The following is a 14,148-nucleotide window of genomic DNA, read 5'->3' as shown; positions in this document are numbered from 1 at the left end:
TATCGCTTTCTGGGCGCTGACAACTCTATGGTTTTCAACAGGGCAGCCATGCCGACCTGTTGAGCTTGCTCCAGGACGCTAGAGGACAAGTTACCCTGTAGGCTGGGATCAGAGAAGGGACCAGTCCCCATCAAAGCATCCATTCCTGCTGTCTGTCTAGGATAGGCAGCAGGGAGCTGCATATTCACTAATGCAGCCTTGTCAGCCGGCTTTCTCTAGGTTTTCTCAAAAACTGTAACCTGTACAGGTTGGAATAGAATTTGACCTAAGTGTCAGATATCAAATGGAGAAAGCAAATCTGTATTTATCACCCTTATTATCTGCATAACCTCAGCAGAACCTAGCCCATATTGTGCCACCTTGGATTGGAGGTCCTGGGCAACTTTCCAAGCAATTACCTCATGCTTGTCATGCTCCCCTGAATCTGGGAGAGCCTTATACACTGGGAAAGCTTGGATCTCTTTTGGGGAACCACTACCATCCTAAACTTCTGGCACAGCCAGCGGATGGAGTGTAACAGCTCCCCGATTACCCCCAGAATCCTCAGATCTATTTGGCATTCCAAGGGTTTCCAATAACCTCCAGTCACCCTCCTCCAATGCTCGCATCTTAACTGACTCTAAGAAGCGACTGTAATGGGTCAGACGCACTGTTACCGTGCAGTCCTGAAAGGTCCAGGGGTGAGACCGGCACAGCCTTTTTCTTCACCGTGCGGCTACAGCCGCCTGACGACCTGGGGCCAGAACCTCATCTGCCTCACTGCCTGACGAGGAATCAGGCAAAGGCAACTCTGAGGTGCTGGGAGTGAACAGAAACGGACAGAGGGGAGGGGCACTTTGGCTAAATTCGCTAGAGCCAGAACAGACAGCACAGATAGCAGTTAGCTGTGCTGCAGTTTGAACAGCAGCTTCTTTACGGGATGCTGTCTCAGCCAGTTCTGACCGAACCAGTACTGGAGCTGCTGCCGCCATCTCTGGGGCTATGGCCGTGCTCGGCGCCGCGCTTGCCTCTTGCACCGTGGCTGTGTTCAGCGCGGTCGCCGCTTCCACTGCTGTTTCTCGCTCCCCGGCCGCACTCGGCGCCGCTGCCCCCGCGGCTGTTTCGCACTCCCCGGCCGCGTCTCCGCAGCCGTCACCGCTTCCAGGTTTTCCCGTGGCAGCGCTGCTTCCGGGTTCGCCGCCGGCCGCACCGTTTCCTCGCCCGGAGCCGCGTCTCCCGCAGGCGGTGCGGGCGGCACGGGCTCGGCGCGCCCCGCACGGCAGGGTGCCTCAGGCATCCACTGCTCTAACAGGCTGAGCAGGTCCTCCAGCCTTTGGGATAGGTTCGGTAACTCTGTCAGCAAAGGCAGATGCTGTATTAAAAGGTCAATGGCTCGGTTCTGCGACTGCGCAGAACAGTCCAGTGCCAAGGAGGGCAGCGGACCACACCCAGGCAGTCTCGGTTCAGTCTCGCCTGGCGCTACGCTGGCTAAGAAGTTAGATCCAGGTGCATATGCAACCAAGCTAGGAGCTGCTCTGGGGGTCCAGTTCGCTAAGCCGCTAATTCACGGCCCTGGATAAGCCGTGGCCGCCACCGAGCTGAGCGGCAAGGCAGGCTGTGCGCCCTCCTGCTGCCCCGACACCCCTACCTCTGCCGGTGTGGGGTCCCTGGGGGCTGCAGAGTCCTGCGACTGTGCAGGGTGAGGCAGTGCAGGCTCTGCCTGTGGAGCCGGGGGGGTTTTTCCGAATCCACCATCATTTGCACCGGAAGCCCGGTCAGCGGGGCCCCCCTCGGACATTCCTCCGTCACTCATCACTGAAATAGGCGATCCAGCCCTGCTGTCACAGTCAAGGGCTTTCAGCAGGATAAATAACGAATGCCAGGTTTGATATAATTCTAACGCTGCTGGGTCCCCAGACGGGAGCTTGTGTCGGACAGCACAGCCGAGTTCCTGCCATAAGGCAAAGTCCAGGGCAGTATCTCTGTCCATGGAAATCCCTTTTAAGGTAGCCCAATCTAATAATTCCAGAACTGAGTTTTCAGGAATGGAGGTGTGCATTATACTAAACACACCTTTCCAGACCAGTACCACAGCGTCGTTCTGTGAGCCGCTGTTTGCCATTTCTCAGTCCTGTCGGACCTCCCGGTCCCGGGGGGGGAAGGGGAACAGCGTACCTCTAGAGAAATTCGGCTTGGCTCGCAGTACGCAGGACACCTCAGAGAGTGCAGATCACATCGGGCAGCACCAAATATTACTGCAGGCCTGGTTCCTACGGTATATCACCGTGTCCTGCAGCCATAGGGAGGAGGAGGACAGAAGATCCAGCAGGCAGGAATTGTGCAGCAAGATTGATTTATTTAATTATTTTAAAAACTCTTTTATAGACTTTTTTCTTCATAGTCTAATTGGACAAAGGATCAGCCACCCCTTGGGGTGATTGGCTAAAATCCTAAAACATCCATTGTCAAAATATTTTTCTACTATACCATAAACAAGACTTTTCAAGGTTGCAGGTGGCTTGGGTGTTTACATAACTCTGCTAACTCTTCTGTGAGAGAGAAAAGTCTCTCACAGACTTAGAAAATGGCAAGAAAATCCTTGCTAGCAGCATTTTTGTATCTACATAAATACAGTACAGCACCTTGCAATTACTCCCCCTTATATTTATATACCTAAAAGTCTTCCAGGTCTTAACAACCTGTAGGAAAAATCCTGTGTGGTCACCCTTTTGCAGATGAACATATTGAGGGTTTGGACACATCCTCGGCAGGACTAAATAGGAAAACAGCTGAAGTTCCAGCAGATCCTTAATAAACTTTTGCCTTCTGGGTATCAGGAATAAAACTGCGTTATTTCAGTGTCTTGAGTTTTTATGAATTATCTATTAATTCCTTCTCTCTTTTTGACTTTTCAAAAGCTGATGTTGCACAAAATAGTGAGCTGTGGAAACCTGAAGCAAGCCGGGCAATGAGGGCTGAACTGCTGCTCGGAGCTCTGCAGTAAATTCCTGCCATCAGGCAGCCGGGAGATAAGGGCTGGGAAAAGAAAAAAGAACACAAACACAACACACCCCAAAGCCCCACTGGCCACATCTCCTGAGAGTCAGAGACCTTGTAAAACGTCACCTTTGTCTTCCCTGATGCCCAGCTCCTGACAGGAGGTTCAGAACAAGGCACGGGGGGTGTGGAAAGAAGAATTTAACAAACCTCAACCACAAAACTTGTCTCGCACTTCGTTTTTTGAGCGTTTTGCAGTTTTGCTCTCAGAAAGCCATGCAAGTTTCATGAAACTTCCATGGAATTTAAATCAAAGATTAAAGCTGTAATTTTTAGCCCTCTCCCTGAACGCTGACTGGTACCTGCACTTATGTGCACACACTAAAATAGATCATTTCTGTCAAACTCTGCTCCACAACACCAAGAACGGGAACAAAGCACATCCACGTGCATCTGACAATGACAGAACGCACAGACCCACCTGGGGATTCCGCTGGCAGCCCTTACGCTCTGCAAAAACCCTTCTGCCCTTTTCAGACTTCAGTATTAAACACTGAGCAAAAGAAACTGTTGCAGGTACTGCAAAGGCCATCTCCTGCAATTTCTGTTTGGCAGAAGTTTGTGCAGGTCCTTCATCCTGGTGCAGGGGAGGCTGTTGCTGAGTAATCTTCCTCCTGAAGCCCTCAAGTGACAGGAATTCCATTTCAGATCACAGCTATTCACAGCCACCGAATCAGCTGCCACAGACCTGGCAAGGTATTAGGGCAGGACACAGCAAGTTTTACACAAAAGGCATTAAAATCTCACAACAGAAGAAGCCACAGATGGACAAGGAGACACGTTTGCTTTATGGCATTTGCAAAGAAAATTCAGATTTAAGCACTGTAAAGTCAGCTTTAAAATCACAAGGCTTCAACAGATGCTCATTTAATGAAATAACAGCAAACTGAACCCCTTTTGCATCTTCAAGTGTTTGATCATAACACAGGTTCATCCTCACCATCATCCCCCCAGACGACCACAGACATACTGCAGCTCCCTGGAAATGGCATCCAATCACTTCCTCCGCAATTCCAATTCATTTCCCACAGCTGGGCACGAGGAAGCTGTGGCTGCTGCTTTGTTTCCTGAAGTTCAGGTGAATCCAGCTCTGCCCACAGCTACAGGTGTTGTTCATCCCTGAATTTCAGAATCATGCACTGGGTTGGGGGGACCTTAAAGCCCATCCAGTGCCACCCCTGCCCTGGGCAGGGACACCTCCCACTACCCCAGGCTGCTCCCAGCCCCACCCAGCCTGGCCTTGGACACTGCCAGGGATCCAGGGGCAGCCACAGCTGCTCTGGACAAAGCATAAGAAAAGTGCTTGTGCTCCTCCACAGATCTGAGTCAGCCACAGTGGCAATAAAACCCTGGGCTTAAGGATGTACTTTAAAACATCAGAGATGGTCCCTGTGCTTTTATAGGTAAAAGAGATCGAATGTTACATGAAAACAGTCAGGACTTCAATGCGCTCAGAAAGGCCTTTCATGAACGTCAGGCAAGAGGACAGAAATTAGAAAACACCTTCAGCCAAGTAAAACTGGCTTCATTCACTGAAACTATAGTAACCACCTGCTTTTTGTTGCCTCTGTGCTCTTACAATACTGTCCAGAATTACCATGTTCAGAGAAAGTTAACACAGAGGGGAGGGGGGAAAAGAATTATTTACAGCAGTTCTACAGCCCTCCTTTTACTTCGATGCTCTATTTAAATATTCTGGCTGTTTCAAGGGCTTGGTAAAACTGGCTTTTGTAGACTGAACACAGAAAACAAACAGCAGAAAAATGCAGCATTTCCCCCCTCAGCCAGAACGCAGTAAGAGCGCAGTGGTTAAGCAAAGGCAGAGTAAGCTAATTACCAAGTACACAGCTGCTCCTACCTGGCAGAAAGCAAAGGGAAAAAAAAAATCCTATGAGTCATCAAATGCAGTTCCTAAATCTGGAAAAGCCTTACAAAAATAAATTTCTACAAAGAAGGGACCAGCTTCAGAGAAAAAAAGCGATGCAGATAAAAAGATCATTATTTCAGAACAAAACACTATTTCCAGTTTGAAAGGGAAAAGTTTTTTTGGCAAAACAACTACTAAATATGTCATCTAGTTAAAAACAGCTTCTCTTCTTGTGGTTTGCTGGGGCAGAATGAGCAAAGAGATCTTCTACCAGATTCCTTTTTTATATCAAATGCTGAAAGGGGGTGGGAAGGAGTCATTTCTATCCCCATTTGGAACATCTTTATTCCTCTCCATGATCATCAGCACTTCTTGCATCCACCTTCAACACACACAGAGCTCCAGCTATTCACTAAGAATTCAGGGTAAGTTTTATGTCCCACTTTAAACAGGAAAGATAATCCTGACTTCCTGGTTTTTGCAGACACACAGGGATACAAATACACAACCTTTTATGCTTTGGCAGAACCTCTGTTCTGCAAAGCCCTTACTTGTGTAATTTCTCATCTATTTCAGAAAACAGCAAATGACACTCTAAATTATTAGTAGCAGAACAAGAGAATTTGTAGTAAAAACATTGCCTGAATTTTTAGTTTTCAGTTTTTTCACAAACTTTAGAGCTTCCCTGAGTTCTTTTGGGAGTCTTTTTTTGCACTCATGCACGGTTAGTGCTGAAATTATATTACACTGACCATTACATTTGAAGATACTTAAATTCAAAAATTAAATTTAAAAAGGGGGAGCTGCAAACTTCAAACCAAGTGTGAGTTGTTGTGGGGAGAAGGGTGTTTGCTGCTGGGGTTGTGAGCTTTCTGTGGGTAGGGTTTTTAACCGGGCGTCAGAGGAGGCGAGTTCTGACCCACCTGCACTCACACACCAAATGAGCACTGACTGACACAAGAGCTACTGCTGCCCACACAGCCCCTCACCAAACTCAGGAAGCCAACACTGCATTTCCTTCCGTTTTCCAAATAGATTTTTTGATCCAAAGTTCAAACGTTTTAATTAAAACTGTTTCTGAGGAGAAATGCATCAGCTTCACAACCTGATCCCATGAGCTGCTCCATTATAAGCTGCAAAATACCCTGATCTTAAAAGTCTTTTCCAACCTAAATGATTGTGTGACACCATGAAACACATTTAACATAAAGCTATGGAGTATTCTGAAACAAAATCCAGTTTCAATTATCCTCCAAAATGTGTTAGAAGAAATGCCAGAGCAAAGTCTCCTTTCTGCCCAAATCACCAGATCCCCTTTCAACTACCCCAAGTTTCAGCTACTTTATACCCCCACCTCTCTTTCCTTCTCATAACAGTTACCAGAATTTTGCTTCAGGTTCATTTTAGAAGGAAATAATTAGATTTACAATTAACATTCCAAAGAATTTCTTGTGTTACATTTTCCCATTGCTAATCATTTACCCAGTGGCAAGGCACAGGATTCCACACAGGGTGAGTGTGCAAGGACAAACAGCCAGGGGCTCTCAAAATGCAGCATTTAAAGTGAAAAGGGCCATGCTTTACAGGGAGAACAACAATTTTCCAACGTCTTTTCAGACTGGCCTTTAATTTCCAAATCTTGCATTTCCAAACAAAATTGGTTGACCTCTAATAAGTTTCCTTTTGATATCTTCTTCCCTTGATGTCTGCATGGATTATCTGCAGAAAACAAGTTCCTTTTTTCCTTACTCAAAAAGCATTTGACTGCACAGCATCTCCCCAGAACAGAATTCCCAGAAAAGACAGCAGGAGACTGACACAGAACAAAAACACAAACCCAAGAAAACAAGCAAAGAAGAAAATAAATATAATCACACCCACCATTAATGCCATTTGATAAAAATAATTATTTATGCTCAATTGCAGTGTAATTCTTCCCTCACCTCTCCTGCATTTCATGAGGTTTTCTTAGCAGGTTTAATCAAATTTTCCAGAATCTTGTTGGATATTTAAATAATGACATGCCCGCTTAATTTGCACAACAGAAAAGGCCTGGATTAAGGTTTGCTTTGATTCATTGGTTAAGCATTAAGTAATTAGATTTGCCTTGTTGTTAAGGAGAGGATAAACACGTTGCTCAGTTATGATCTAAACCCAAAGCTGTCCCCCTACACGTTTTACCCTCCAAAAAGCTTCTTCCAAGTGGACGGAGAGAACCTAAATGAAACAAGGGCCTGGAGTGCCAGGACACAGGGAACAGCTTCCCACTGCCAGAGGGCAGGGATAGATGGGATACTGGGAAGGAATTTTAAAGAGATAAATAAGTCAAATTAACATGTTGTGCTCCTCTTCCAACACAGCTCAGAAATCATCATCCCTGACTCTAAACCAGTTATCATAACTAAAAAAATAGAACTTGGCTCCAAAATGATCTTTTTTCCATCCTCTTCTTAGTACGTACTACCACACAGAAAGAAAAAAACCAAAGATGGCATCACCTCCTCAACTGTGTACACACAGACAGCTGGAAAAAAGGAGTTTATACACTGCAGGATCAAGTAAGGAATGGTGAGACAGCCTAGAATTGAGAATACACCCATCACCCTGTACAATAAAAACAAAATTTGATGCCGATTATAAGTTAATACCCACCAGATTGTTCACAAAATACAGTGTCTAGACTGCATTTAATATTGAAAAAAAGCCACAGAAAATAAATCTAAAAGCCTCCTATCTCTATCCTGTAAGCCTACTCCCAGGGCAGAGCTGTAGAGAACAGCTGTACAGGGTTTGAGCTCGGGAAGGTTTCCACACTCACCCTGCTTCACACTTCCTGAAAATGTTTATTTTAGTTGCTATTTTCCATTACTGTTGTGACTCCTGTCACTTGAAACACCACAGAAACAGCCACAAAGTGTCAGTACAAAGCCAGAAAAACAACAAGACAAAGCCCAGAAAGAACAAAGCCTATTTTGAAATTTGAAGACACCTGCACAAATACTTTGTTTTGAAGAAAAATAACCCAAAACTTTTTCAAGTGAAAAATAACCTCTCCAAAAACATATAAATTCAAGTGAAACAGTCGAGATAAAAACAAGGAAGTTCAAATGCACTTACACTGGATAATAAAAGAATTGGTTTGTTTGCTATCTACAGTGATTTTTCCTAAGAAAACATTCACCAGAGACAAATATTTAATATTACTCAAAAGCAACAGTCCCTGTTTAAAGCTGTTCTGTAAGACCAACAACTCTGTTGAGCAGGCAGTGTTTATAACAAAAACGTGCTTTTTATATCAGACCGTTTGTGCTAACTCGGCAACATTTCCAGCTCAGTACACTCTGTACCGGCGGGGCTTGCCAGAAACTCGGCTCTCCACCAGCATTTTCCTATTTGTTAACTATTTCTTCCAAAAGAAAGGAACTAATCACAGTGTTTCGAAATCCTCTTCCCAGCCATTTAACAAGGAATTCATTTGCCTAACAAATACACAAGGCAATACTAATGTAAATAGAATAATAGCAAAATAATTTCAGCTATGTAAACCAGAGGATCCGGTGGTTTGGTTTTAAACCAGAACAACGTGAAGCCAAGCACTACCACGTTTCCTACAAGGCTAAACCAGAGAGGAATCCAAGAGGCACTACAAGCTTCTTATCTTTTCCCAACTCTATTCCAGATAACAGCCAAAAAAGCCCCTTTACCTTTTGATTCTGTAGTGGTGGCCGTTTTTTATTTAATAAATATGGATGAAATGTTAAAATAGTTATTAACTCGGAGAGAGAAGGGTGGTTGATGTTCCAGCTTAATGGAAGGGCTGGGAGCACCGGCACCCCCTCACACAACCACTGCTGTTCAGAGTAGAAAATCCATGGAATCACGAAGGAAATGTGCAACCACAGTCAAAACCTATCCACCTCCAGTGGCTGCATCTCTTCAGACCTCAAAGCTGTGCTGGAACACGGGGACTCTCGGCATTTGGGGTGGTTTGCAGCCATTTGGCAGCTGCCCCCGAGCCTGCAGGAGAGGAACTCAGCTCAGCCACACGTGCTGAACACGTTTGCTGTGCTTGCACACCGAGGTCAGGGTGCAGCACACCCCTCACACACCCAAACCAGGGCGTGTGACACAAGTACCTGTTGTCACAACAAACGGTGTCTCCTGAGGGGAAAAGGCACCAGGACCTAATGCCGCCCACGCAATGCACCCACTGCAGCTGAGGGACAAACCCAATTATCTCACTGGTACTGAGGAACAATAAATGCTGGGCAAGCACCAATTCTCATCACTCTGCCACTTCTGATATGTACAAAACAGCGTTTTCTGGCAGCAATGAAACACTGGCCTCTGGAAAACTCAATCCACTTCCACAAAAATCTGATCATGTGATTTCAGGTTATGATTGCTGTGCCTGCCACTTCCTTTGTGTCTCACCCTCTTGGACACTGCACGGCACAGTCAATTCTTTGCAAAGCTCCCATTAAATAAACTATCATTACATAAACAGCCCCATTTTCACAGCACATATGGTTTTGAAAACTCCCTTTATCCACTGGGCAGCTGCAACGCTGAACAGAAGCCACGGCCAGAGTTATGGTACATGGCAGAAAGTTCTGTGAATCCCAAGTTTCTGTGTGTTTTTATTTGGTTGCAAAATATCATATTTCTGACATATGATGGGGATTTACATCTGCAAATGCTCAACATGTCACAGTGACAGACTGGGGCCGTGCTGACTGTGTGTTTTGTTAACGTTGACAACAACCACAGCCAATAAAACTCTGGGAGTCTTTGTACTCCAAATGCACTCTGTATTCTTTTCTAATATATTTGTACAAAATATCTTAGCTTCTTCCATTTTCCTCAAGCACTGTATATTCAAAGGCTTTAAAAAGTTACAGTTCATGGGAATTCAGGGTTGTATTTTCTTTTGTTCTTTTTCCTTTTTGTTTATTTATTTATAATCTCATCCCAGATGTGGCATCAAATGCACACAGCGGGATATCCTTAAGCATTACTTTGTAGAGTTCTTTGTGTCACCATCCAACATTCTTAATCACGTGAGGATTAGCAGGAAGACTTAGCTGGGAGTAGTGTGAGGAGCGAGAGGGGAAAATGGGTATCTGCTGGTTTCAAACATTTCCACAGCAGCCCTCTCTCCTTTTCCCAATTTCCCCAGCTCCTAGAACACGGAGACAAGGTGGAGCAGTAACCAGCCTTCCCTTCCATTCACCATTTGCATTGCCTGCTTGTTCAGCACAAGCACTTAAAAGCAATCCTGGACCAAGACTCCCTCCTCCTCCTCCATCCCACATCCTGGACACACATCCTGGATCACTTCACAGCTTAGAGCGGGTGGCCGGGGGGAAATGCTGATCACAGAAGCTTTGGCTGAGGCAGCTCCCAGTTCCTGGTTCCAGTCGGATCCGCAGCTCCAGATCCCAAAGCAAGAGCAGCCAGGTTTGGAAACCACTGCAAACAGCCAGGTGAGGGAGGGTATAATGACCTGAGAGCTCAGCATTCCTACAGAACCTGTCCACTGCACGAGGAAACCGGGACACCAACAACTCCATGTGTATGACAGGCAAACAAGGGGCCTGGACTCATTATTGCCCCTCACCGGCATTGAGAAGTTGTGCCTTTCCATCACAGGTCACTGTTCTTCAACCAAGACCACTTAACATGTGCAAAGTAACCACAGAAAGCCTCTGACAAACTGTACAGGTGACAAGAGAAATCATTTTTAGGATGCAGGAATTCATCGCTCATCCTAACAGGTTAATTTAAATGGCTACCTGGGATTCAGTGGCCACAAGCCCAAAAATTCAGAAACTGCATTGTTAAGTGTAACAGGGAAACTCCAGAAAAGAAGTGGATCTGCTGACAACACAACTTCAAGCCAGAAGAGGAATGACAAATTTTGCCTCTGACACATACGGACTAACAGGAAAACAAATTAACAGCAGCTTGTTCTCACATGAAATTATGAGACAGCACAATAGTGTAAAAGTCATCTTATATGCAGAGCTCTTAAAACTGAATTCATAGAGGACTATTGCGTAGTTATTGCTGGTTATAATTTGGAATGCATTAAAACCTCTACTTCCCCGGACCAATATTTAAAATAAACAAGAAGCAGTGAGCAGGCACAGCCACTTCATTAAAGTGATTACATAAACCCTCGAACCAAGACTTAATTTGAATTAACAGTAAAGATAAAAATGAATGCATAAACACGCCATGCAGAAAGAATGAAGTTCTAAAAAGAATTAAGTGGGTTGATGATATCACATAGCAAACACCTGATGAATTCATTAAACACAAAGGGTTGCAGATGCCATGATACACCATGAGCAGTTCCTACTTGAAAAATCAGATGGATGTCAAACTTATAAAAAACTAGTGAGTCTTAACAGCTGCAGGACACAGGCAGAGGGTTTGCAAAGCAGCAGCAAAATCTGTATTTGAATCCACGACTGATACATCCAAAGTATCAATACCAGACATGATTAGTTCCAATGAAGTTATTTCAGTGCTGGGGAGAACAGCTTCTATTTCTGCTCGGAAGTGCCAGGGATTGCTCCCTTAAAACTGCCCTGTGGCTGAGATCCACTTTCCCCCAGGCACATTCCCAAGGGGAGACCCTCAGCCCATCAGTTACATAAACTGCTCTCTAGTCTTACTCACCTTAGTAGGGCAGCTATAGATATGCACCAAGATGTAAAAATCTGCAGAGCCATCAAAGCACTTCTGCTTGGAACACAAGAGCCAACAATTTATGGGCTCTTCAGTTGTGCCTGCTTTTATCAGGCTGGTTAGTTGAAAGAAAATGCACACATAATTACTTAATCCCATTAAAACAAAGACAAATGACAGGACAGAACTCCTGAGCTCAGCAGTTTGAGCACTGGAAGATTCTGAACTCGCACAGAAATGAATCACGGAGCCTTCTCCGTGGGCAGCTCCTTCCACAGCCCCTCTTATTTAGGCTACATCAGCATCACAGCTCTGATATCCTGCTATTTCAGCGAGCTCCAGAAAATGGCATCTTGGACAATGAACAGCTTCCAGATTTCCCAATGCACCAGTAATCCAAGGTCTCCACTTTTTCAGTGTACCTGTCAATTAAACAAAGCAAGTAAATTCACCAGAAACTACTAAAAAAACTCAGTTGCTTCTCCCAGTGTTTCAGGAGCACAAGCAGGAATCCTAAGAAGGCAGCAAGTGGCAATTTGGACTCAAATTTTAACATTTTGAGTTTCAGAAACTCCTGTTCAGTGCATTAATGACAAAATGTAAACTGTAGTCAGTACCTGAAGAGGGAAAATAAAGCAAATTAACATTTCCCTAGGGGATTTATAACACAGGTTTGCTGGCGTGTTTACTACTCAGGAATAAACAAATAAATGTGTGAAATAATTGCAAAAACTCACTGAAAAACTGAAAACTGAACTTATGTAAATTCACCTTAAACTCAAAAGTCACTTCAGACAGCAATTCTTCTCCTAAATACAAAGATTTATTTAGTCTACCCTTAAGCAGCAGGATCTTTTGTCTCTGCTCTTCCCACACAATAATCTGAGCCCTTGAATGTGAGCAGTGTCTCGCCCCCAGGCTCAGCCATCCTACAGCAGCTGTCTGGGGCAGGACAAGCAAACAGTGCTGAGTGTAACATTTGCTCACCAATTACCCTTTGTGGGCTCACTGAGAACCTCCCAGGACAAGGCCAGGCAGGAACCCCTATCCCAAAAGGGAGGGATTAGGAATTTCAGTACCAGAGTGCATTTCTTTTGAGATTGAGCAGTAACAGTCTTGCAGGCAAAACATTTTTCTTCACACTTTCCAGGCCTTAACTGTGGTTTACAGCAATAGAAATCGTAATAAAATAATGCTTCCTCCAGTCTGGTTTAGTTTAGGAAAAAGGCAGAGAGGCACTGAGCCGTAATTCCACATACAGCTGGGCCAGGGGATATCTGTCTGGAAGTTTTGCACTTCCAAGGACAACTTCTCCAGGTACAAAGGCTCTTGGGACAGATCTCTCAAACCCACTGTTCTTTATTACTCTCAGCTCCTGAAAACAGTTTCCCAAAGAATGGGAATAAATGAGTGGGAACTCCTCCATTTGGACTGCAAAACCCTTCTGGGTATAAATTCCATGGGTTTGTACAGAAGACCAGAGGGCCTTACTGAAGCTGGAAGCACCAACACCAGCAGAGAAGCAGCAGCAACAATGGTGACACCACTTCCAGACACGCCAGCTTTAGTGAAGTATTTAATTTATTTTAGTATGCTGCAGCAATGGAAATCTCACTTTGCTTTGTATAGAAAGTCCAAATTAGACTCCCAGCTCAGGGCTGTTAGGGATAGTGAGAGAATTCTTAAGTTACTTGTAAGGTATTCAAACTGTAAGTTAGTACAAAATAAAAATAAAATGCTATCTTTCAATAAGCCAATTACACATTAAAGAAAACTTATAAGGCTTTTGACAGGAATGCAGATTCCTCTTGACTGGCAGCCATTTAAAGTGGCAGAATTCTCAGGAATATCTCTGGAAAGGGCAGGATTGTCAGTTAAGCCCTTCCCCATCCTATCCCAGCACAGTCCACCATCACCTCCATCCCTTGATCAGAGCAGAGGACATCACTCAAATACAGAAGCCAAACTTGCTTTACAGTCACACTGCTCATCAGCATGATACCAGAAATCACATCCTTTTCATACAGAAGAGACAAAAATAATGACAGGGGAGACAAACCCCACACACTTCCCCTTCACCTGCCTTAGAGAAGATTCCAGGGAATTTTGTTGACATATGTAGCAAGTCTTGCATAGAATCAGTTTTATCAAACTCCAAAGGGACAAGAGATTTTCCTTCCAGCTCCCCAGAACCACAAACCCATCAGCCTCCAGGCCTGCTGTACCCCTGTGGGCACAGTAACACTGTCCATACCTCCCACCTCTTTAGAGAGCTTTAAAGAATAAATACGAAATTCTTAAAGCCATTCCAGTAAAAAAAATCCTGTACAATGATCCTTTCATCACCTGTGACTGGAAGTTTCCCTTGGTGGGAAAGGTGTTCTATTACTTGCGTTTCAGAAGCAACAAGAATGTCATGGAACAACTACAACATAGAAATGGCTTATTGAAAATCTGATCTTTATTTCCTGTCTAGAAACTGCCATACCTGCCACCTGTTCTTCCTTCTAAAACCAAGTTTATCAATATAAGCGCTTTAACAGAGGAAA

General features: G+C 44.6%; 1 protein-coding gene across 5 annotated transcripts in view; it reads right to left on the bottom strand.

Moving 5' to 3' along the window:
* Positions 1 to 132: 132 nt before the first annotated feature.
* Positions 133 to 14,148, bottom strand: part of LOC309580053 (mediator of RNA polymerase II transcription subunit 13-like) — a 43,187-nt gene continuing 29,171 nt past the window's right edge. The window contains exons 3-5 of one of the 5 annotated variants that reach the window (XR_014226943.1): positions 11,591 to 12,021; positions 2,155 to 3,724; positions 133 to 1,332 (exon numbers count right to left, since the gene is read on the bottom strand). Coding sequence is in view for 1 of the 5 variants with exons in the window: in XM_082293765.1 (XP_082149891.1) it covers positions 3,696 to 3,724 (29 nt within the window). In the remaining 4 variants the exon portion in view is untranslated. Of the gene's footprint in view, positions 3,725 to 11,590; positions 12,022 to 14,148 lie in introns of all 5 variants that reach the window. The other 4 variants (XR_014226944.1, XR_014226945.1, XR_014226942.1 and 1 more) reach the window with 4 other exon arrangements.

This window comes from Coloeus monedula, assembly GCF_965178545.1.
Source record: "Coloeus monedula genome assembly, chromosome: 18".
In the NCBI taxonomy this organism is placed as follows: Eukaryota; Metazoa; Chordata; class Aves; order Passeriformes; family Corvidae; genus Coloeus; species Coloeus monedula.
The sequence above is the reverse complement of the archived record's forward strand: the minus strand, read 5'-3'. Positions and strand labels throughout refer to the sequence as shown.